The sequence below is a fragment of the Salvelinus namaycush genome, unplaced genomic scaffold, assembly GCF_016432855.1.
Source record: "Salvelinus namaycush isolate Seneca unplaced genomic scaffold, SaNama_1.0 Scaffold1025, whole genome shotgun sequence".
Taxonomy (NCBI): domain Eukaryota; kingdom Metazoa; phylum Chordata; class Actinopteri; order Salmoniformes; family Salmonidae; genus Salvelinus; species Salvelinus namaycush.
In genome coordinates, this window is record NW_024057704.1 from 70,001 (window position 1) to 92,753 (window position 22,753).

The window sequence follows — 22,753 nt, forward strand, 5'->3', positions numbered from 1 at the left end:
TGCTTTTCCTTCGCTCTGCAGTCGTACTCATCCCAAACCATCTCAATTGGGTAGAGGCCAGGTCATCTGATGCAGCACTGCATCACTCTCCTTCTTGGTCAAATAGGGTTATTGGGTTATTGTCCTGTTGAAAAACAAATGATAGTCCCACTAAGCGCAAACCAGATGGGATGGCATATCGCTGCAGAATGCTCTAGTAGCCATGCTGGTTAAGTGTGCCTTGAATTCTAAATAAATCACAGACAGTGTCACCAGCAAAGCACCCCCACACCATCACACCTCCTCCTCCATGCTTCACGGTGGGAACCACACATGTGGAGATCATCCGTTCACCTATTCTGCGTCTCATAGAGACACAGCGGTTGGAACCAAAAATCTAAAAATGTCGACTCATCAGACCAAAATGACTGATTTCCACCAGTCTAATGTCCATCGCTCGTGTTTCTTGGCCCAAGCAACGCTCTTCTTATTATTGGTGTCCTTTAGTAGTGGTTTCTTTGCAGCAATTTGACCATGAAGACCTGATTCACGCAGTCTCCTCTGAACAGTTGATGTTGAGATGTGTCTGTTACTTGAACACTGTGAAGCATTTATTTGGGCTGCAATTTCTGAGGCTGGTAACTCTAATGAATTTATCCTCTGCAGCAGAGGTAACTCTGGGTCTTCCTTTCCTGTGGTGGTCCTAATTAGAGCCAGTTTCATCCTAGTGCTTGATGGTTTTTGCGACTGCACCTGAAGAAACTTTAAAAGTCCTTGAATTGTTCCGGATTGACTGACCTTCATGTCTTAAAGTAATGATGGACTGTCGTTTCTCTTTGCTTATTTGAACTGTTCTTGCCATAATATGGATTTGTTATTTTACCAAATAGGGCTATCTTCTGTATACCACCCCTACCTTGTCACAACACAACTAATTGGCTCAAACGCATTAAGAAGGAAAGAAAGAAATTTAATTTTAACAAGGCACACCTGTTAATTGAAATGCATTCCAGGTGACTACCTCATGAAGCTGGTTTAGAGAATGCCAAGAGTGTGCAAAGCGGTCATCAAGACAAAGGGTGGCTACTTTGAAGAATCTAAAATATATTTTGATTGTTTAACACTTTTTTGGTTACTACATGATTCCATTTGTGTTATTTCATAGTTTTGATGTCTTCACTATTATTCTACAATGTAGAGAATAGTAAAAATTCAGATGAGTATGTGTGTCCAAACATTTGACTGGTACTGTACATTCACAGTCAGCTAGGCTTTGGCAGATGTCCCCTGGACAACCTTACCCACCATGACATAAGATTAGTGATGCACAATATATCGGTGAGCATATCAGAATCAGCCGATATTAGCTAAAAATGCCAACATCGGCATCGGCCCGATGTCTAGTTTAACGCTGATGTGCAAAACCGACTGGTCGAGCATCTTGAGCCCTGGTACACACTACCAAGTAGGCGCTATTTTTCAGATGTTGCCCTACCGGAGTTACACAGTATTGTTGAAATGCACATCTATGAGCTACTTGCTATGGGCATCACTGTTATTAGCTTCACGACTGACATCTGCACCAGCGATGTCAACCAACATGAGCATGCTGAGTGTGACAGCACAGTGGATCGACGAGGATTTCGTACTGAGGAAGGCTGTACATGCTCAAGAATGTGCTGGTTTTCATACCGCTGCTGCCATTTCAATGGCATTTGAGAACATGTTTGAAACATGAACACTCTCCTAGCGCCATTCGAACAACTGACTGGAGAAATAAGCTCATCAACTGCGTCTGCAGCAGACGTGATACCCTCTGTCATGGCATTGAAGCGCCTGCTCAACAAAACTGCCCACACAGACCGTGGGGTTAAACTTACAAAAGTACTTGAGGCTGTGAACAAGCGATTCTGTGGCATTCTCTCTGAGCCTCCTTCCTGCCACCATGCTCGATGCTAGGTACAAGGACCGCTACTTTGATGCAGACAAGAAAAAGGGTTTAAGGGAAATGTTACATACACAGCTGGACAAGATGGAAACGGACACAGTGACAGTGCGCACCGAGGAAGAGAAGCTACGGAGAGACAGAGCTGAAACTTCACTGCTTGACATGCATGATGAAATCCTGGTTGAGAATGAACAAATGAACAACGAAACAGCACAGCAAGTAAGTGAAAGAAATAGGTTTTGATTATGTTTTACTGGTAATGGGGACATACGTAAATGCCAACAAAATAACTTTTTGGTCAGTGTGGTGTGTGTGTTTGTGTGTGTAACCTTTATTTAACTAGGCAAGTCAGTTAAGAACAAATTCTTATTTACAATGATGGCCAAACCCGGACGACGCTGGGTCCTATGGGACTCCCAATCACGGCCGGATGTGATACTGCCTGGATTCGAACCAGGGACTGTAGTGACACCTCTTGCACTGAGATGCAGTGCCTTAGACCGCTGTGTCCATGTGTGTGTTAACTATTTAACTGTACTAGAATGCTTAAAAATCCACTTACATTTTAAATATTGGTTATCAGTATAATTTACTGGGGCAAGGAAAATATTGGATATTGGTATCGGCCAAACATGTAATATAGCATCCCTACATAAGATGGATGATGTCCCCTGGACCTGAAGATCCTCTACCACCATGATATAAGATGGATGATGTCCCCTGGACCACTAGATCCTCTACCACCATGATATAAGATGGATGATGTCCCCTGGACCACTAGATCCTCTACCACCATGACATAAGATGGATGATGTCCCCTGGACCTGAAGATCCTCTACCACCATGACATAAGACGGATGGTGTCCCCTGGACCACTAGATCCTCTACCACCATGACATAAGACGGATGATGTGGAGGATGGGATGTGGATGTGGATGTGGAGCCAGGTCCGATGTCAGGTCCGATGTGTTAATTGAAAAAAGGTTACAGGTAGTTCTAGTTTCACTCTGATTCATAGCTTCCTTTGAAAACTGAGAGTGTAATGTGGGGGCGTCCCAAACGGCACCCTATTCCATGTAGTGCACTACATTTAAAACAGGGCCCTGGTCTAAACTAGTGCACTACATAGGGAATAGGGTGCCATTTGGGACATCCCCACATTACACTCTCAGTTTTCAAAGGAAGCTATGAATCAGAGTGAAACTAGAACTACCTGTAACCTTTTTTCAATTAACACATCGGACCTGGCTCCACATCCTTCTTCAAACAACGATGACACGTGATTACACAGCATTTTTCATAGATTGGTTTCAAGGCAAGGTTAGCCTAGTTTCAGGGGAAGGACTCCGTAGCCTACTGTGACTTGAATTGTATTTATTTCATCTTTATTTATTCAGGTAGTCTCATTGAGATAACATCTCTTTCAAGAGAGACCTGGTAACTACTCTATAATGATTGCATAATAGCTGGTCATGTCACGTCACCTCTCTATTGTAGATAAAGACATACACTTATTATTGCCGATTGTCGTCAGAATTGGCCCACATAGAGTTAGTATCAACTAGGCCAAATTCATTTAAAACATGTTTTTGCATTGTGCTTGACCATGCGTACAAATAGAGGTTGTTTTTCTAACTACAGTAGATTATAGTGATTACCATATTTTTTAAGGATACTCCCTGTGTTCTTAGATGCACTCCATTTCATAATCAGCATCCATGCTGTTCCATGGAACACAATACAAATGAGGTTACTAGAAAATCGCACACTGTACAGCTGATCAGCAGGCTACTGCAGCATAAAAGACATCCAGATTTCTCATGTTTACATGCACCATTTCATAAACTAAAATTAATGGACACAACCTGATAAAACAATACTTACAAATACGCGTGTAGACTATCCATTTGCACGAACATAATAGTATTTATCATCGAGCAAAATTAATCGTATCCACTTACCGTGTTGACGTCCCTTTCCTTACATCGCACATCATGCACTTGAAAGCCTCCGCGGTGTTCTTGTATGTGCAAACGCTACAGTCCCAATTTCCCTCTTCCGCCGAAGGCTTTGGTTGACGCTTCGGCCTTCGAACAAAACAAAAAGGACATAAAGCACATCAGTTTCACATCCCCAGTTCAGGGTGCTGCGTGTGCATCATGTGTAGGCTATATGCTCGCGTTGTCAAACATCTGGGAAGATGATCCATTCAGTGTTACGAAATTGTTCTGTTTTACGAGCTCGCGCTATGATTTGACACTGCAATAAAACAGACAGTCCGCCATGGTTGCTACACCGCGGCTACCACACACACACACACACACACTCTCTCTCTCTCTCTCTCACACACACACACACACACACACACACACTCTCTCTCTCTCTCTCTCTCTCGCTCTCTCACACACACACACACACACACACACACACACACACACACACACACACACAGAGAGGAGTGTTTCAATTATGTGTCATGGTGTCCACTTCCAAGCATCAATGTCACCAGCGCAAAGAATGAGTCAGTCATTACCTGGTTGGACTCTTCTTGTCTCCCATGCCGCCAAAAGTTTGTTTGCGGATGTTGAAATAAGGACAGTCCCTACGTATTCTTTATGAAAGCAATACGCGAGGAGGTATCGCACGGCTCCCAGCTGTCGTGGAAACTCCAGTTGGAGGATGGTCACATGACGCGGTTTGTCCAATCACATTTGAAGCCATTTCCTGAGGATATAGCGCAGACAGGAACAGACATTCCTGATTCGAATTGATACATTTGTAATAACACTCGTCTTTGTAACACATACGCTAATGTAACAGTAATTATGTATTATTAGGGTCTAATGAGGTGTCATTTGACATTTTATCATAAACTTCTTGAGATTGTTCAATGTCTTCGACGGGTGAATTCCCAATCATTGCGGGGGTGGAGAAAATGAGATTCCATCCTTTTGATTTATGATGATCTGACATTTAGCGCAATAGACAGACATAGTGAAAATTACATTAACATTATTGCATAGTTGAATGTTAAGCCCTATTCATGTTTCCTACTGTGATGGAGAGGCTACAGATTATATACATAGTTAATAACAGGGGTTAGAAAAATGCATGACAGAACTGAAGTGAATTATGCATTTCACCTTGGATTTAGTTGTCAAACATTTCTAAACCATAAATCTGTATAACGTAACTTCAGTGGCTCTCCTCCCATCCCATCTCATTGCTTTAAAAGGTAGCTCTTGAAGATGACCTGCCTAACAGACAGACATGGCCTTGCAGGTATAAATCAGAATGTGCCAGGGCTGAGCTGCAGCCTGTACCACCTGGCTTCCTGTTAGGACAGTCCATCACATGGAGCTCTTGCTCTCTGATAGGGAACACATCGTATGTGAGAGGTGCACACTGCGCTCATCAGGACAACATCCACCTTACTGTACTGTCAACAGCTGTTGGAGGGGAAGAGTAGCCCCCACAGAATGGAAGATTAATATTGAAATACAGGAAGGAATATCGCCTTGCTATTGAACATGGAATATGGTGAGAAGACTGGTGCACACATTAAGGCAACACTACAGTACACACACCTTACTGCACCTTGTCTCTGGTTAGCAGCTGGTGAACGGGGAGTTGTGATCCATATTGAAATACAGGAAGGAATGTTCATGACTTGAATGTTCTTTATTCCTATTTATCAGCAAAAGTGTGGTTCATTATTGTGAAAAACCACATGCTATCTGTGGTGTTCTACTCTTTCACTGATGTTTCAATACCGCTTTCAAATAAATTGCGCATTCACCTAAAGATGGGGAAGGCTATCTTGAAACAGAATAGTTGTATTTCCCCTAATATTGACATACATAGGAAGGGTTAAAAAAAGATAGTAAACCAACTATGGTATATTTACACAGCTGTTGAAAAGAAAAGAGCAGAAACACAGTTAATCTCCATTCACATGGTCCCAATGCCTACGAAGAACAGTGGCTGAATCCTCATTATAAAGGACACTAAGGATCAGAACATACACTGATACAGAAACAGTTGAGGACTTCAACTAAACAATGGTACACTGTAACCCTTTTCATCACACACATGCTTCATCTTTCCTCAGGTCGATGCTGCCCTTGCAGATCTTGACAAACAGAATGTCCTCCATTCATTTTCAAATATTTGCTACTCAAATTTGCTACTCAAAGTCTGAATTATATCTGTGAAATCCCCTCAGTCGCTCAGTTCTTCCTCGTCACTGAAGTAGACACTCTTTTTGATCCTGGGTTTCTTGGAGTCGTCTGATGTGGAAGCCTGACCGGCCTCCTCAGCCACGAAGGCCGTCTGCTTTCGCCTATGCTGCTCCTCCTCAAGTCGTGCTTGCTGTGGAACACATGAACCCACGTGTGATTTTAAAAGAAGGGTCAGATAAGCCTCCAGTATTTATGCTGCAGTAGTTTGTGTCGGGGGGCTAGGGCCAGTTGGTTATATCTGGAGTACTTCTCCGGTCTTATCCAGTGTCCTGTGTGAATTTAAGTATGCTCTCTCTAATTCTCTCCTTCTCTCTTTCTTTCTCTCTCTCTCTCGGAGGACCTGAGCCCTAGGACCATACGTCAGGACTACTGGGCATGATGACTCCTTGCTGTCCCCAGTCCACCTGGCCTTGCTGCTGTTCCAGTTTCAACTGTTCTGCCTGCAGTTATGGAACCCCTACCTGTCCCAGACCTGCTGTTTTCAACTCTTAATGATCGGCTATGAAAAGCCAACTGACATTTATTCCTGATTATTATTTGACCATGCTTGTCATTTATGAACATTTTGAACATCTTGGCTCTCTCTAATTCTCTCCTTCTCTCTTTCTTTCTCTCTCTCGGAGGAACTGAGCCCTAGGACCATACGTCAGGACTACCGGGCATGATGACTCCTTGCTGTCCCCAGTCCACCTGGCCTTGCTGCTGTCCCAGTTTCAACTGTTCTGCCTGCGGTTATGGAACCCCTACCTGTCCCAGACCTTCTGTTTTCAACTCTTAATTATCGGCTATGAAAAGCCAACTGACATTTATTCCTGATTATTATTTGACCATGCTTGTCATTTATGAACATTTTGAACATCTTGGCCATGTTCTGTTATAATCTCCACCCGGCACAGCCAGAAGAGGACTGGCCACCCCTCATAGCCTGGTTCCTCTCTAGGTTTCTTCCTAGGTTTTGGCCTTTCTAGGGAGTTTTTCCTAGCCACCGTGCTTCTACACCTGCATTGCTTGCTGTTTGTGGTTTTAGGCTGGGTTTCTGTACAGCACTTCGAGATATTAGCTAATGTACGAAGGGCTATATAAAATAAACTTGATTGATTGATAAGGACAAATACCAAGTAAATAGAGGGTTTCAAGTAATACAATAGCCTACTAACTTCCCCCAACTTGAAGTACATTTGTGCACTTACCTGGAAAGCTATGGCTTGACTTAAGCTGTCAAGAGCAGGGTCCTCTCCCTCTTCCTCACTTTCCTCCTCTTCTCTGTAAACGACAGAGGAAAAAGTAGAAAAGTCATAGAAACAAAACACACACAGAGGACTTCACAAACAATGAGAAATATGACATCACAATCAAACAAAGAATCTCTGAACTAAAGTCCATCTGAAATAGAACAGTCAATGTTAATATCAAGGACACGCTGCTGTTGACCGTGATCATAGCCGTTTGCAAACACGGGAGAGTGGCATCAATGTCCTGATAAGATACTTACACTTCATCAGGCTCTTCAACCTTTTTCTTCTTCTTCTTTTCTTTCTTCTTCGGGGGTTCTCGTTCACCAAGCAAGTTTTTTGGGCATGCATAGCTTAAGTGCCCTGTATCCTAGGAAGTGAAAAGGACAGAAATATTGTATAAATAGCGCTAACATCCGGCTACACATTCCGGATAGATGAAGAGGGAAATGGAGATGGCTTATCTAGGCAGAGAGTATCAACTTACCCCACATTCATAACATTTGGACTTGTCTGTGTAGTTTCGCCTCCTGATAAATTCAGTTGCTCGCCCGTTGTCGATTGCAATGCTCGCTTTCACTGTTCTTCCAAACAACTGCGGGGCGAAAAAGAGGGGGACTTTAACGCAAAAACAACACATCAGATATGTGACTTTTTATGAAAACAGGGAGAGGAAAAATGCCCACCTGTTTATTGTTGAGCGATCTAAAGCAGCTCTGTGCAGACTCTTTGTCCAGGAAGAGCACAAAAGCCACACCTTTACTTTTGCGTGTTTCTTTATCTTTGACTATTGTCACCCTGAAAGCATGAGACCATCATTAGCTTCTCTGATCACCACAATACCAACATAGTGCTATAGATTTTTTGTTATTCACTGTGTATTTATTCATTGTGTCACTATTTAAAAAAAAATCTTGATCTTTAACTCTGCATTATTGGAAACAGACCCGTAACTAGGAAGTTCACTGTTAGTTTACGAAGCATGTGACCATTTTTTGGTTTGTATTTGAGCTTTGTATAGCTCATTATTTTGATACCAGTAACTTACTTCACAACTTTTCCATATTTGGTGAAAAGCTGAAATGAAAAGATCCAAGACATTATTTGAAGTCATTTTTCCAAACGGCATAAACAGCAGGATCATGAACTTGTGAAATAGTGGTAGGGAGGGGTTAAGTAGTTCTATCCCATTACATTATCCCATTATATGAAGACATTACAGCAGTGGTTAGAGTATTGGACCAGTAACCGAAAGGTTGCAAGCTCGAATCCCCGAGCTGACAGGGTAAAAATCTGTAGTTCTGCCCCTGAACAAGTTAACCCACTGTTCCTAGGCTGTCATTGAAAATAAGAATTTGTTCTTAACTGACTAGTTAAATAAAGGTTTATTTTTTACCTTGTGTAGATCACTGTTGGTTAGAGAGAAGGGCAGGTTGGACACATAGACTGTGCTTCTACTGGGAGCCAAACCACCACTCATCTTGACTTCACCATCTGAGTGAGACAGACACTGAAAACAGATTCATGGTGATGATTATTCAGATTGAAGCTAGTTAGTTATCTATTTCATTGAGCGATATGCAAGCTAGCCGTGATGCTAGCTCGAATCAGATGTGTATTACATGGAAATACACATTCAAGTAATCGAATAAATCCCTTACCTAGAGAGACAACATTGGTGATTTATAGTTATTGAGTAGTGTGGGCAAAAAAATAGGTAAATATGTTGCTTTCTATTAGTTATTCAATCTCAGTAACATGTATTTGCTATCTAGCTGCCAAAAACAAACGACAACTGTTCATCGTCACAGGAATATGACGTTTCAAGAGACAGACTTTTTGTCAATCCAATCAAAATTCAGTGTGTACATGCGCCAACCGGAAGAAGGTGAAAAGTAGGCAATGGTGAGCTTGTTTTCATATCTTTTGTGAAGACGACTTTATTTTCTCCAATGTGCGTATCTACATGTTTGTGTTAGTAAATATGTATTTGTTCTAAATACTGTTTTCGTTTTGAGCGAATTAACTCAGCATGGACTGTGGACTAGCTTGAGCATGTAGCTAGCTAACGTAAGCATACGTAGCTAGCAGTTAAATCTACACAACCTGCGAAATATATATTAGAACAACGTTATGTGCTAAATACGGTAGCTAATTAGCAAGCCAGTAGAAAGGGGTGTTTTCATATCACTAATCTCAGTGGTTGAAGGTTTGTTTGAAAGAAGAGTAGCAGTAGTTAGCTACTAGCTAGGAGTTAGTACGGCTTTCTAACGCTGAGCCTCAGAGGAACGCGGGCTAACATCCTGCCAGTACTTCTGGATCAGAGCTAGCTATTAACTTAGCTGCAGTAGTTTCCATACTATCACACATACTGATTTGACATATTCCTATGCTTGGGATTTCCTAACCTACATTGTTAAAAGCTAATGTGCACACATGCAGTATTGGCAAACTAATACGTAACATCTTCTCTTTTCCCCAGTTAGTATTGACTGTCTCTATTGGCATTATCCAGTCCCAATACTACTACATAGACTTGTCCAGACAAAACAAGTAAGTGGAAAATATCTTGCTTTCCCCCAAAAAAGGTTTCCAGTTATGCGTACTAAACAATTCCACCAGGTCCACATGTAGGAATATTCAGGAACACCTACCACAACTTTGATTGTCATTAACTGTGTAAACCTCGGGTGGGTATAATTTGTGGAACGTTCCAACAGGAATCTGTGTCAAAAACTTCGTAAATAACAAGGTTTCCAACAAACAACGCGTACAAAGTTGTATAGTGGCAGAATAAGATATCGGGTAGGGGGTGGGCTATTTCATTAAGTTTTTCAGTCACCACGTTTATTCTGAAAAATGTTTGTCCTCAGTCTGGTAGCCTATGGACAAACATTAAGAATAAGCTACGTGGTGAGTTGATGCTTTTTCGGCAGCTAGTTAGCTAGGTGAATTGATCATGCTACTTTGTATACGTTGTTTGTTGGCATCCTTGTACTTGACAAAGTTTTTGGAACAGATCCCTGTTGGAACGTAACACAAATTATACCCACCCTAAACCTCCCCTGCTGTCTACTTTGCAGTGGCTTACAGGAGAGACCGAAACATAAGGGATGTCTATGACGAACGCTTCCTATCAGACAGACCGGTGAGTGTTTCTGTCTGTGGAAAATGTTGTTCGGTTTATATATTTATAATTGTACTAATTTACTTTCTATTATAATACTTAACAGAACCTAGCTGAGGAACGCTCAACTCCGTTCTCTTATATCGAGGTGGAGGTGAGTATTGGTAACTGGTCGCAAGATTTGCTAGCAACAACATTGTCTCGCCGTCAGTACATACTTGTGAATATTTCTGAAAAAACTTACCGTTCCTTCTGTGTGGGGTGCTGAAATTCATACTTTTAATAAAAATACAACCAGTGGCTTTTTCCTCATTTGGGTTCTAGTGGCCTTGACGTACTACGTCAGTTGAGATTCAATTGGGACAAAAGTTGATCAACACAAATGAGGAAAAAGTTAGTGGTTTTATTCAATAAACGTTTTTATTAAAAGTATGAACTTCAGCACCTGCAGTTGTACAGGTAAGTATCAACTGATGGTGACTCAATGTCGTTGCTAGCAAATCATGCGACTAGTTATCAATACTCAACTCCACCTTGATATTATAGGTCAACCATTATGATTTTTCAACGCCGATACCGATTATTGGAGGACCAAAAAAAGCCGATGCCGATTTTTGTAAATATTTATAATAATGACAATTACAACAATACTGAATGAACAATGAACCCTAATATAATTAAATAATTAATATAATGCATAACATCTATTTAGTCTATTTAGTCTCAAATAAATAATGAAACATGTCAATTTGGTTTAAATAATGCAAAAACAAAGTGTTGGATAAGAAAGTAAAAGTGCAATATGTGCTCAGAACATGAGAACATATGAAAGCTGGTGGTTCAATATTCCCAGTTAAGAAGTTTTAGGTTGTAGTTATTATAGGAATGATGACTTTCTCTATACCATTTGTATTTCATATACCTTTGACTATTGGATGTTCTTATAGGTACTTTAGTATTGCCAGCCTAATCTCGGGAGTTGATAGGCTTGAAGTCATAAACAGCGCTGTGCTTCGAGCATTGTTAACAGCTGCTCGCAAACGCAGGAAAGTGCTGTTTGAATGAATGCTTACGAGCCTGCTGCTGCCTACCACCGCTCAGTCAGACTGCTCTATCAAATATCAAATCATAGACTTAATTATAATAAACACACAAATTTGGTCATTAATATGGTCAAATCCAGAAACGATCATTTCGAAAACAAAACGACACCGAACCATTTACGTATTTTGTCGAACTGGTGGCAACCCTAAGTCTAACCCTAAATATTGCTGTTACATTGCACAACCTTCAATGTTGTGTCATAATTATGTAAAATTCTGGCAAATGAATTAGTCTTTGTTGGGAAGAAACACTGTTCGCAGCGAACCAGGCGGCCCAAACTGTTGCATATACCCTGTCTCTGCTTGCACTGAAAGCAAGAGAAGTGACACAATTTCCCTAGTTAATATTGCCTGCTAACATACATTTATTTTAACTAAATATGCAGGTTTAAAAAATATATACTTCTGTGTATTGAGTTTAAGAAAGGCATTGATGTTTATGGTTAGGTACATTTGTTCAACGAATGTGCTTTTTTTCGCGAATGCGCTTTTGTTAAATCATCACCCGTTTGGCAAAGTTGAAGTAGGCTGTGATTCGATGATAAATTAACAGGCACTGCGTTATTTATATGCAACGCAGGACATGCTAATTAACCTAGTAATATCATCAACCATGTGTAGTTAACTGGTGATTATGTAAAGATTGATTGTTTTTTTATAAGTTTAATGCTAGCTAGCAACTTACCTTGGCTCATTGCAGCCACAAGGTCCTTTTGACACTGCACTCGTGTAACAGGTGGTCAGCCTGCCACCCAGTTTCCTCATGGATTGCAATGTAATCAGCCATAATCGGTGTCCAAAAAGGCAGATGACCAATTGTTATGAAAACTTGAAATCGGCCCTAATTAACCGTCCTCTACTTGATATAAGAGAAAAGAGTTGAGCGTTCCTGAGCTCCACAGAACAACTGCCTTGTTTCCATCCTGAAAATCACATGAATTCTATGATTCACTGAGAATTACAATTACATGATTTTTCTAAAATAAACCTTTTCATCTAGAAATAAAAATAATAAATAGCTTTCTAGAGGACATAATCCTAATCTTGTTTCTCTTTCTCTTCTTTCACAACAAAATGTAATTAATTGTAGGCCCCATATCCCAGATCAGCTGGAGCAGGGCCTGTAGAGAGGAGGCCGGCTGGTTTCGGAAGGCCAGACGAGGAGTACAATCGAGGGTTTGAGTACGACGGGCCTCGCTTTTATCCAAATGGAGGCCCTCGAGGTTACCATGGCGAGGATCAAAGAGGCTACCATGGCGACAGCCTTCATTTTCCTAACGAGCGCAGAGGTATCCCACCTTCCCGGAGAGTAAGTGGCTTGTTGTCAGACAATGAATAAACCATTATTGTATACGCACAATTTAAGCCTCATGCCAAGGAAGCATAATATCTGCCCATCAATCTACTGTACATGCTGGGTTTACAAGCACAAAAGAATGTGCCCCATATCGATTGCATTAGTATGATTTGAGAAGCTGCAAGAAATGTTTCTCTGACAGAGTAGAATGTGAACACCACAATGGAAGTGCTTCTACATCTTCATTGCTTGCTCTTTGGGGTTTTAGGCTGAGTTTCTGTATAAGCACTTTGTGGCATCTGCTGATGTAAAAACGGCTGTATAAATGCATTTAATTGAAGTACTGAATTTAGGTCAGAGTACAGTCAATGCTAAAGTTATAGGGTATATGATTATAGTACAGCTAGAAATCCATTATATACACCGCCAACTGTATGAGGAGTTTTTTTCAACCTCTGACGCCACTTGGTGTTCAGATAAAGAATTACATGTTGTGTAGAAGATGCTCTGTCAATCACTTTCATTTGTGCATGGACCCCAGGAAGAGTAGCTGTGGACCCCAGGAAGAGTAGCTGTGAACCCCAGGAAGAGTAGCTGCTGCTTTTGCAACAGCTAATGGGAATCTTAATAAAATACAAAATATAGAGGATTGGAAAATAATATTTAACAAAATACTGTCTAATCAACAGCAGTATCATTGTGTGTTCCAGGATGGGATACCTGTAGGTACAGTTGAAGTCGGAAGTTTACATACACTTAGGTTGGAGTCATTAAAACATGTTTTTCAACCACTCCACAAATATCTTGTTAACGAACTCTAGTTTTGGCAAGTCGGTTAGGAAATCTACTTTGTGCATGACACAAGTCATTTTTCCAACAATTGTTTACAGACCGATAATTCACTGTATCACAATTCCAGTGGGTCAGAAGTTTACATACACTAAGTTGACTGTGCCTTTAAACAGCTTGGAAAATTCTAGAAAATGATGTCATGGCTTTAGAAGCTTCTGATAGGTTAATTGACATAATTTGAGTCAATTGGAGGTGTACCTGTGGATGTATTTCAAGACCTACCTTCAAACTCAGTGCCTCTTTGCTTGACATCATGGGAAAATCAAAAGAAATCAGCCAAGACCTCAGAAAAAAAATTGTAGACCTCCACAAGTCTTGTTCATCGTTGGGAGCAATTTCCAAACGCCTGAAGGCACCACGTTCATCTGCACAAACAATAGTATGCAAGTATAAACACCATGGGACCACGCAGCCGTCATACCGCTCAGGAAGGAGACACGTTTTGTCTCCTAGAGATGAACGTACTTTGGTGTGAAAAGTGCAAATCAATCCCAGAACAACAGCAAAGGATCTTGTGAAGATGCTGGAGGAAACCGGTACAAAAGTATCTATATCCACAGTAAAACAAGTCCTATATCGACATAACCTGAAAGGCCGCTTAGCAAGGAAGGAGCCACTGCTCCAAAACCGCCATTAAAAGAGCCAGACTACGGTTTGCAATTGCACATGGGACAAATCTCATACTTTTTGGAGAAATGTCCTCTGGTCTGATGAAACAAAAATTAGAGCTGTTTGACCATAATGACCATCGTTATGTTTGGAGGAAAAAGGGAGAAGCCGAAGAACACTATCCCAACCGTGAAGCACGGGGGTGCTTTGCTGCAGGAGGGACTGGTGCACTTCACAAAATAGATGGCATCATGAGGCAGGAAAATGATGTTGATATATTGAAGCATCATCTCAAGACATCAGTCAGGAAGTTAAAGCTTGGTCGCAAATGGGTCTTTCAAATTGACAATGACCCCAAGCATTCTTCCAAAGTTGTGGCAAAATGGCTTAAGGACAACAAAGTCAAGGTATTGGAGTGGCCATCACAAAGCCCTGACCTCAATCCTATAGAACATTTGTGGGCAGAACTGAAAAAGCATGTGCAAACAAGGAGGCCTACAGACCTGACTCAGTTACACCAGCTCTGTCAGGAGGAATGGGCCATAATTCTCCCAACTTATTGTGGGGAGCTTGTGGAAGGCTACCAGAAACGTTTGACCCAAGTTAAACAATTTAAAGGCAATGCTACCAAATACTAGTTGAGTGTATGTAAACTTCTGACCCACTGGGAATGTGATGAAAGAAATAAAAGCTGAAATAAATAATTTTCTCTACTATTATTCTGACATTTCCCATTCTTAAAATAAAGTGGTGATCCTAACTGACCTAAGACAGGGAATTTTTACTAGGATTAAATGTCAGGAATTGTGAAACTGAGCGTAAATGTATTTGGCTAAATTCCGACTTCAACTGTATGTTGTCCAGTACTGTCTAATCAACAGCAGCATCACAGTGTGTTTCTCAGGATGGGACACCTGTAGATATGTTGTCCAGTACTGTCTAATCAACAGCATCACAGTGTGTTTCTCAGGATGGGACACCTGTAGATATGTTGTTCAGTACTGTCTAATCAACAGCATCACAGTGTGTTTCTCAGGATGGGACACCTGTAGATATGTTGTTCAGTACTGTCTAATCAACAGCAGCATCACAGTGTGTTTCTCAGGATGGGACACCTGTAGATATGTTGTCCAGTACTGTCTAATCAACAGCAGCATCACAGTGTGTTTCTCAGGATGGGACACCTGTAGATATGTTGTTCAGTACTGTCTAATCAACAAGCAGCATCACAGTGTGTTTCTCAGGATGGGACACCTGTAGATATGTTGTCCAGTACTGTCTAATCAACAGCAGCATCACAGTGTGTTTCTCAGGATGGGACACCTATAGATATGTTGTTCAGTACTGCCAGCCCCCCATGTAGAAGCAGGTTAATTTGAAACAATAAAAGTAATTCCCTGCGTCTGTGTTCTAGCCGGAGGAGCCGTACCCCTACCCTTCTAGACCACCTCCTAGAGAGGACCCCCACACAACACGCCAGATGGAGTTCAGGTAGGCACAACTCTCACACACTCCTGGATATTTGTTTTGAAACTTTCATCAGGAGAATTGGAGTTTAATCTTCAAGTAGTCTAACCTTGTATAACCAAACGGATCACCCTTCTGTTTCACTACAAGTAGCTCTCTTGAACCCCACCCATCCCCCGGGAAAAAATGATGCACTGTCATTATCTAAGTGACCAGAAGATGGCATTGTTGCACCACTTGTTTACCATGACAACCCGTCTTTTTGACACAGCCTCCCCAATCAGCCCAGTAGACTGAAGCCCATGTCATGTCTGTATTGATTTGTATTGATTTGCATATCTGTGTGTCTCATTCTGTGTGAAATGTTTACATAGTACCAGAGAATGATCACATGCGCATCAGGTCTGGGCCACCGGGCCCCGTCCACTTCTCTGCTCACAAAGCGCTCTCCTGGGACTGGGAGAGAAACACACAAACACCTCAGGGTCTACTGCTGCCGCTCTGCTTTCACACCACGCCACACCTGGGTTCAAATGGTATTTGAATTAATTTCAAATATTTTATCTGGGCTTGATTGAACTTTGCCTGGCTGAATGGCTCCATAAAATAGTCCCAAAACTGAAAACCCCACCCATCTGACACTCCAGGCAGACTAGAGCAAAACTGAAAAGATTTCAAATGGTATTTGAACCCAGGTCTGCACAGCGATGAGCGTACCATTTCTTGTTGCAGCCCGGGGTTGCAAACTAGTCTTTAAAACCCTATTTATCTGTCTCAGTCTGTCTGGTGTAACCTGACATGATAGAGGTGAAGGAAGGTACAGGGATAACCATGGCGTCTACTGAGTGACCCTCCGGACAGCACCATCACTATGACAGGAGTCATAACAGGACATAGGGCTGGTCACAACTGTGTAAGGCAGTCGCTACACTACGACGTTGTAAGGTGATGGCCAGAGTGTGACAGAGCAGGGGTCTGTGACTGTCCCGGGGTCAGGAGAGGTACATGCAGCAGCAGAACTCATCTGTTATTTTAAGGGCCAGGTGTTCAGGGCTGTAGGTTCTTTCTTCTCACACCTTCTTCACTTCCTCAGGTGAAATAATAGAGAAAGTAATTACTGCGATAAATCAGGTTAATGTTGAGAGGTTATGATAGTCACACACGCCCCGAGGCCCCCTGCAATCCGGTTAGTTAGGTTAGGTCTGGCCGTTGTTATTTGTCTTGGCATATTTACCTGTCGTGACAGTGTAAAGGTAAGGATGCATAAAGAGACTGAGAGATTACTTAGTCTGATTCAACCAGAAGTTGACTGATGTTCAAACTGTATTCCTCATACAGTTGCACTCTTGACCTGAACTATAATCACCAGGTCTAAAGTCATTAGATTGAGTTCTCCTTTTAGTGATCACTGATAATGTATATTTAGGTAGTAATGTTGAAGTCCGTTCAGGCATTCTACAGGAGTTAAAGACTGCAATATATATATATATATATATATATATATATATATATATATATATATATATATATATATATATAGACTACAGTAACCACAGGTTTGAGAGTGAGAGCAACCGCCTTACTTAATCAACACAGCAGCAATTTAACAAAATATGTTCTACTTGAACAACCGTCTCTAATTCAACAGCTAGGCTGTTCATTTCACCCCATTGGTCAGTTTGGTCAGTTAGAGTCCACTGTTAAACAGCCAGGGGGTCACAGTTACAGTTCAGAAGAGGGAGGTGAAAGTAGCAGGCTAATATTTAGGGGTAATATCGGCAGTAAAGACACATGTGGCCATTTGCTTTGAGCACAAATGGGGTCAGACGAGGTCAGGTACCCTTCAAACAACACCCTGTCTGCGTTCCAAATGGTACCCATTCCCCTGTATAGTGCACCACTTTTAACCAGAGCTCACAGTGCACTATGTAGGGAATAGGGGGCCACTTGGGATGCGTCCCCTGGGTCATTAAAGTTTTGTGAGGTCGGTCACTCCAAGCTGCTGGTTGGTTGGTTGGAGGACGAGGGGAGATGAGGTTCAGGCTGGGGTCGCTGAGACCAGGTGCCTATCATTTGTTTATACCCCCTCCTGCCCTTGGCCTGCCTGGCTGGGTCATTCTACTGCCTGTCGTATAGGAGGCACATAATCAGCGAGGGCAACAAACCAGAGAGGATCAACAGTCCCAACAGGAGAGGAGAGAGAGGGCTGGAGGGTAAACTAATGTTCCTGGTTTTACTGCTGCTAACACAGATGTGTGTTTAGGAAGATAAAACTACGAGGGCTTAGCCTTTGCACAGAGAGCAACGGTAGAGTTTTAACAGAGTCATTAAAACCACTTAGAAATACCATTTAGCCTAAAGATATTTAGATAAATATGTAGTTGGTTACGTTTCTGTCCCAATACATTTTGGAAGAAGAATTGATTCATGATGTGATTATCTTGTGGATTTTCAGTCCTAATCTGTAGCAGTACTTTTCCCTCATTTTACAATGTCAGACATGAGAGGAAATGTAAAAATTCTTCAGGTTTGGTGCTCATATTGTGACCAGGGTGGTGTTCTGTTGCTGTGGTGGTATGTCGTCTCTACGGTACCTCATCTGTATACCATCTACCTCGGCCCGGCGCTCCCCTGTCTAGGAGCCTGTCTCACTGGTCTCCGACCTTCACCCCTACAACCACGGGGTCACCCCTCCTGTCCGTGTCTGTCCCGGCAGCACTACAGGCTCCCGTGCTGATCCACCGTGACCAGGGGAGGAGTTATCTAAATAAACCCTTCAACATCTTGACAGGAGGGTCTTGTGTCGAGGGACGGCCCCTTCTTAACCCAGATGTAGCAGGAGATCAACAGAGAAGGTTAATGGTTTCTCTGAGTGGAGTGGGACTACTGGATACTTAGTGCTCAGTGACCGCCGTCCAAAGACAGTTGAAGCAGTCTTGTTGAAGCAGTCTTGTTGAAGCAGTCTTGTTGAAGCAGTCTTGTTGAAGCAGTCTTGTTGAAGCAGTCTTGTTGAAGCAGTCTTGTTGAAGCAGTCTTGTTGAAGCAGTCTTGTTGAAGCAGTCTTGTTGAGCAGTCCCTCTAAAGTCAGGCTTAATCGCTCTGACACAGTGCAGATGGAAAGCTTTGATGAACAGCAGATGTAGGCTAGTGACCAAGACTCCAAGACATTCCCCTCCTACCTTTTATATACCAGTATGCAAAGTGGTGGTGACCTTTGGTTAAGATATAGTCTACCGCTTCCACTGATGTACTGTTTTTAACCTCTTAGTTTACCTTAGTCCTTTAATTGCCAAGTACCTCCAGTATTAAAGCTGATGTGTACAGTCTGCTGATGAGATATGGTCCTTGATGTGTGATTGTCTTTCCACCCAGAAGCAGTGGCCGTGCAGCACCACCTCCCCCCACCGTCAGGGCTCAGGGGATGTACCCTGCACCCCGCTCCCTGTCTGTTGTGGTCCCAGAGGGGGGTGATGACACCCTGATGCAGGCCATCCTCAACCTGGACAGAGGGTATGTATCTGTCTGGTACTACTATCCATTACTAACTGGACAGAGGGTATGTATCTGTCTGGTACTACTACTACTATCCATTACTAACTAGACAGAGGGTATGTATCTGTCTGGTACTACTACTACTACTATCCATTACTAACTAGACAGAGGGTATGTATCTGGTACTACTACTACTATCCATTACTAACTGGACAGAGGGTATGTATCTGGTACTACTACTACTATCCATTACTAACTAGACAGAGGGTATGTATCTGTCTGGTACTACTACTACTATCCATTACTAACTAGACAGAGGGTATGTATCTGGTACTACTACTACTATCCATTACTAACTAGACAGAGGGTATGTATCTGGTACTACTACTACTATCCATTACTAACTAGACAGAGGGTATGTATCTGTCTGGTACTACTACTACTATCCATTACTAACTAGACAGAGGGTATGTATCTGTCTGGTACTACTACTACTATCCATTACTAACTGGACAGAGGTTATGTGTCTGGTACTACTACTACTATCCATTACTAACTAGACAGAGGGTATGTATCTGTCTGGTACTACTACTACTATCCATTACTAGCTAGACAGAGGGTATGTATCTGTCTGGTACTACTACTACTATCCATTACTAGCTAGACAGAGGGTATGTATCTGTCTGGTACTACTACTACTATCCATTACTAGCTAGACAGAGGGTATGTATCTGTCTGGTACTACTACTACTATCCATTACTAACTGGACAGAGGGTATGTATCTGTCTGGTACTACTACTACTATCCATTACTAACTAGACAGAGGGTATGTATCTGTCTGGTACTACTATCCATTACTAACTTATTCAGTTGGATATATAGTGTTAGTTTTAATGTCACATACACCAGTACAGTGAATGCCTTTCTTGCTCCTCTAACCCCAACAATGCAGTCATCAATAACAATGTATTACTAAAACCATGAGGTAGACCAAAAACACACAAGAAATGAGTAAGTAAGTTACTATATACGGGGTCAGTTCCAGTACCATATTTACAATGTGCAGGGATACTGGAGTGATGGAGGTAGATATGTATAGGGGTAAGGTGACTATATACAGGTCAGTTCCAGTACCATATTTACAATGTGCAGGGTTACTGGAGTGATGAAGGTAGATATGTATAGGGGTAAGGTTACTATATACAGGTCAGTTCCAGTACCATATTTACAATGTGCAGGGATACTGGAGTGATGGAGGTAGATATGTATAGGGGTAAGGTTACTATATACGGGGTCAGTTCCAGTAGCATATTTACAATGTGCAGGGTTACTGGAGTGATGGAGGTAGATATGTATAGGGGTAAGGTTACTATATACGGGGTCAGTTCCAGTAGCATATTTACAATGTGCAGGGTTACTGGAGTGATGGAGGTAGATATGTATAGGGGTAAGGTTACTATATACAGGTCAGTTCCAGTAGCATATTTACAATGTGCAGGGATACTGGAGTGATGAGGTAGATATGTATAGGGGTAAGGTGACAGGGATACTGGAGTGATGGAGGTAGATATGTATAGGGGTAAGGTGACAGGGATACTGGAGTGATGGAGGTAGATATGTATAGGGGTAAGGTGACAGGGATACTGGAGTGATGGAGGTAGATATGTATAGGGGTAAGGTGACAGGGATACTGGAGTGATGGAGGTAGATATGTATAGGGGTAAGGTGACAGGGATACTGGAGTGATGGAGGTAGATATGTATAGGGGGTAAGGTGACAGGGATACTGGAGTGATGGAGGTAGATATGTATAGGGGTAAGGTGACAGGGATACTGGATTGATGGAGGTAGACATGTATAGGGGTAAGGTGACAGGGATACTGGAGTGATGGAGGTAGATATGTATAGGGGTAAGGTGACAGGGATACTGGAGTGATGGAGGTAGATATGTATAGGGGTAAGGTGACAGGGATACTGGAGTGATGGAGGTAGATATGTATAGGGGTAAGGTGACAGGGATACTGGAGTGATGGAGGTAGATATGTATAGGGGGTAAGGTGACAGGGATACTGGAGTGATGGAGGTAGATATGTATAGGGGTAAGGTGACAGGGATACTGGAGTGATGGAGGTAGATATGTATAGGGGTAAGGTGACAGGGATACTGAGTGATGGAGGTAGATATATATAGGGGGAAGGAGCCTGTTGGTATCAGACTTGATGCATCGGTACCGCTTAGGACTCTAGATAATGTGGAAGATCTCTCTCTCTCTCTCTGTGTATCTTCTATCTTGTCTTCTGTTATTTGACCCCTTTACCATCTTCAGTTGAATGTACTGATTATAAGTCACTCTTAAGAGCATCTACAAGTGACTAAAATCCCCACTTGTCTCTTACACCTACAGAAGGAAAGGCCCCTTGCCTCCCCTGAGAGGCAGACGTCCCCCCCTCCCCCACAGCGGTCCGGCTCCACCGTCAGTAGCAAGAGCTACTCTCCTGACAGAGGCAAGGGTCTCACCCACCCCCGCCCAGCAGAAAAGTAAGTACCTCCCCCACCCATCATGTTCCTCTTGGGTAGCATTTAGCTCAGCAGCTTATGAAGATCTGTGATTCCAGCTGAACTGGTCCACTAGACAGATGACAGCCCTGTGAATTGACATTTTGACCCCACTACATTATTGGAACCAGGGGGGGGATCCTCAGCCTCTGTAGTTTAATCTTGTCGTCCCCATCTGATGATGTCATGGCGTGCTTTTTTTGTGTGGACTATCCTGAAGCGCTCTCTGGTACCCCTGTGGCTGAGCAGCCCTGGGGTGGGTGGCTGTTCCCCAAACAGGCCCGTGGACAAGTTCCCATGGGTCAGTGGTGCCCTGTGTTACAGGCCCAGCTTTAGGAGTCCACTACTTCATAGTAGCATGCAGTGTGCAGCATGGACTACTAACTCTCTTTACACTCCGTACGGTCCTACCTGATTCACAATCTAGGTCCAACTGGCCGGATCGGTTTCACATCCACATTAGTCGCTGGAACCGAGCTGGAAAGGACATTCTGGAGCCAGCAGCGGCCAGTTTGGCTCGTCCTATAGTGTGAATCAGCCATAGGTGTGATTGTCTCTTCTGCTGAAAGAAAGCTGAGCATGTTGATTCTGCTCCTCGTCATCCACGTATTGGTTCTAACAGCCATAATGATCATCTATAGTAGCTCATTAGTCGACAGGAGCCGTTCCCAGCCGGCTGGTGGCCTGTGTGATTATAGTCTTAGTGACGTCCATGTTCTCTTCTCCATGGTCTCTCGGGGTGTGGAGAGTTTTGTCAGAGCAGGATGTCTGGTAAGTTCAGGGAAGAGAGGAAACTAGGATGGGTTCTAGAGACTATAGTGTGTTTTAGTGTGGAGAATAACAGTTACGT

General features: G+C 42.5%; 3 protein-coding genes across 4 annotated transcripts in view; 1 reads left to right on the top strand and 2 right to left on the bottom strand.

The window, feature by feature from the left end:
* The window catches only part of LOC120035317 (YY1-associated factor 2-like), a 30,145-nt gene extending 25,489 nt beyond the window's left edge, over nucleotides 1–4,656 (bottom strand). For both annotated transcript variants that reach the window (XR_005474144.1, XM_038982103.1), the window contains exons 1-2: nucleotides 4,461–4,656; nucleotides 3,889–4,014 (exon numbers count right to left, since the gene is read on the bottom strand). Coding sequence is in view for 1 of the 2 variants with exons in the window: in XM_038982103.1 (XP_038838031.1) it covers nucleotides 3,889–4,014; nucleotides 4,461–4,486 (152 nt within the window). In the remaining variant the exon portion in view is untranslated. The remainder of the gene's footprint in view (nucleotides 1–3,888; nucleotides 4,015–4,460) is intronic.
* A 928-nt stretch (nucleotides 4,657–5,584) lies between these two features.
* LOC120035315 (zinc finger CCHC-type and RNA-binding motif-containing protein 1-like) lies at nucleotides 5,585–9,200 on the bottom strand. The gene is made up of 8 exons (XM_038982101.1): nucleotides 9,062–9,200; nucleotides 8,797–8,910; nucleotides 8,449–8,477; nucleotides 8,087–8,198; nucleotides 7,888–7,995; nucleotides 7,661–7,770; nucleotides 7,359–7,431; nucleotides 5,585–6,298 (listed from the first exon to the last, which is right to left on the bottom strand). The coding sequence occupies exons 2-8, from the start codon at nucleotides 8,878–8,880 to the stop codon at nucleotides 6,149–6,151; spliced, it is 666 nt and encodes a 221-aa protein (XP_038838029.1). The 5' UTR covers nucleotides 8,881–8,910; nucleotides 9,062–9,200; the 3' UTR covers nucleotides 5,585–6,148.
* A 57-nt stretch (nucleotides 9,201–9,257) lies between these two features.
* LOC120035318 (WAS/WASL-interacting protein family member 1-like) lies at nucleotides 9,258–21,885 on the top strand (the record flags this gene model as incomplete). The annotated part of the gene is made up of 7 exons (XM_038982104.1): nucleotides 9,258–9,305; nucleotides 9,883–9,953; nucleotides 10,484–10,548; nucleotides 12,721–12,939; nucleotides 15,803–15,879; nucleotides 19,228–19,365; nucleotides 21,752–21,885. Coding segments are annotated over exons 2-7 (634 nt in total), but the record flags the coding sequence as incomplete, so codon positions are not given.
* Between the last annotated feature and the right edge of the window lie 868 nt (nucleotides 21,886–22,753).

What these genes read in the sequence shown, in the direction of transcription:
- LOC120035315 (XM_038982101.1), bottom strand. Translation starts at nt 8,880, where the DNA reads ATGAGTGGTGGTTTGGCTCCCAGTAGAAGCACAGTCTATGTGTCCAAC. An exon ending in AAATATGGAAAAGTTGTGAA is followed by an intron (nt 8,199 to 8,448) that starts GTAAGTTACTGG and finishes TCATGCTTTCAG; the next exon opens with GGTGACAATAGTCAAAGATA. An exon ending in CCAAATGTTATGAATGTGGG is followed by an intron (nt 7,771 to 7,887) that starts GTAAGTTGATAC and finishes TTCACTTCCTAG; the next exon opens with GATACAGGGCACTTAAGCTA.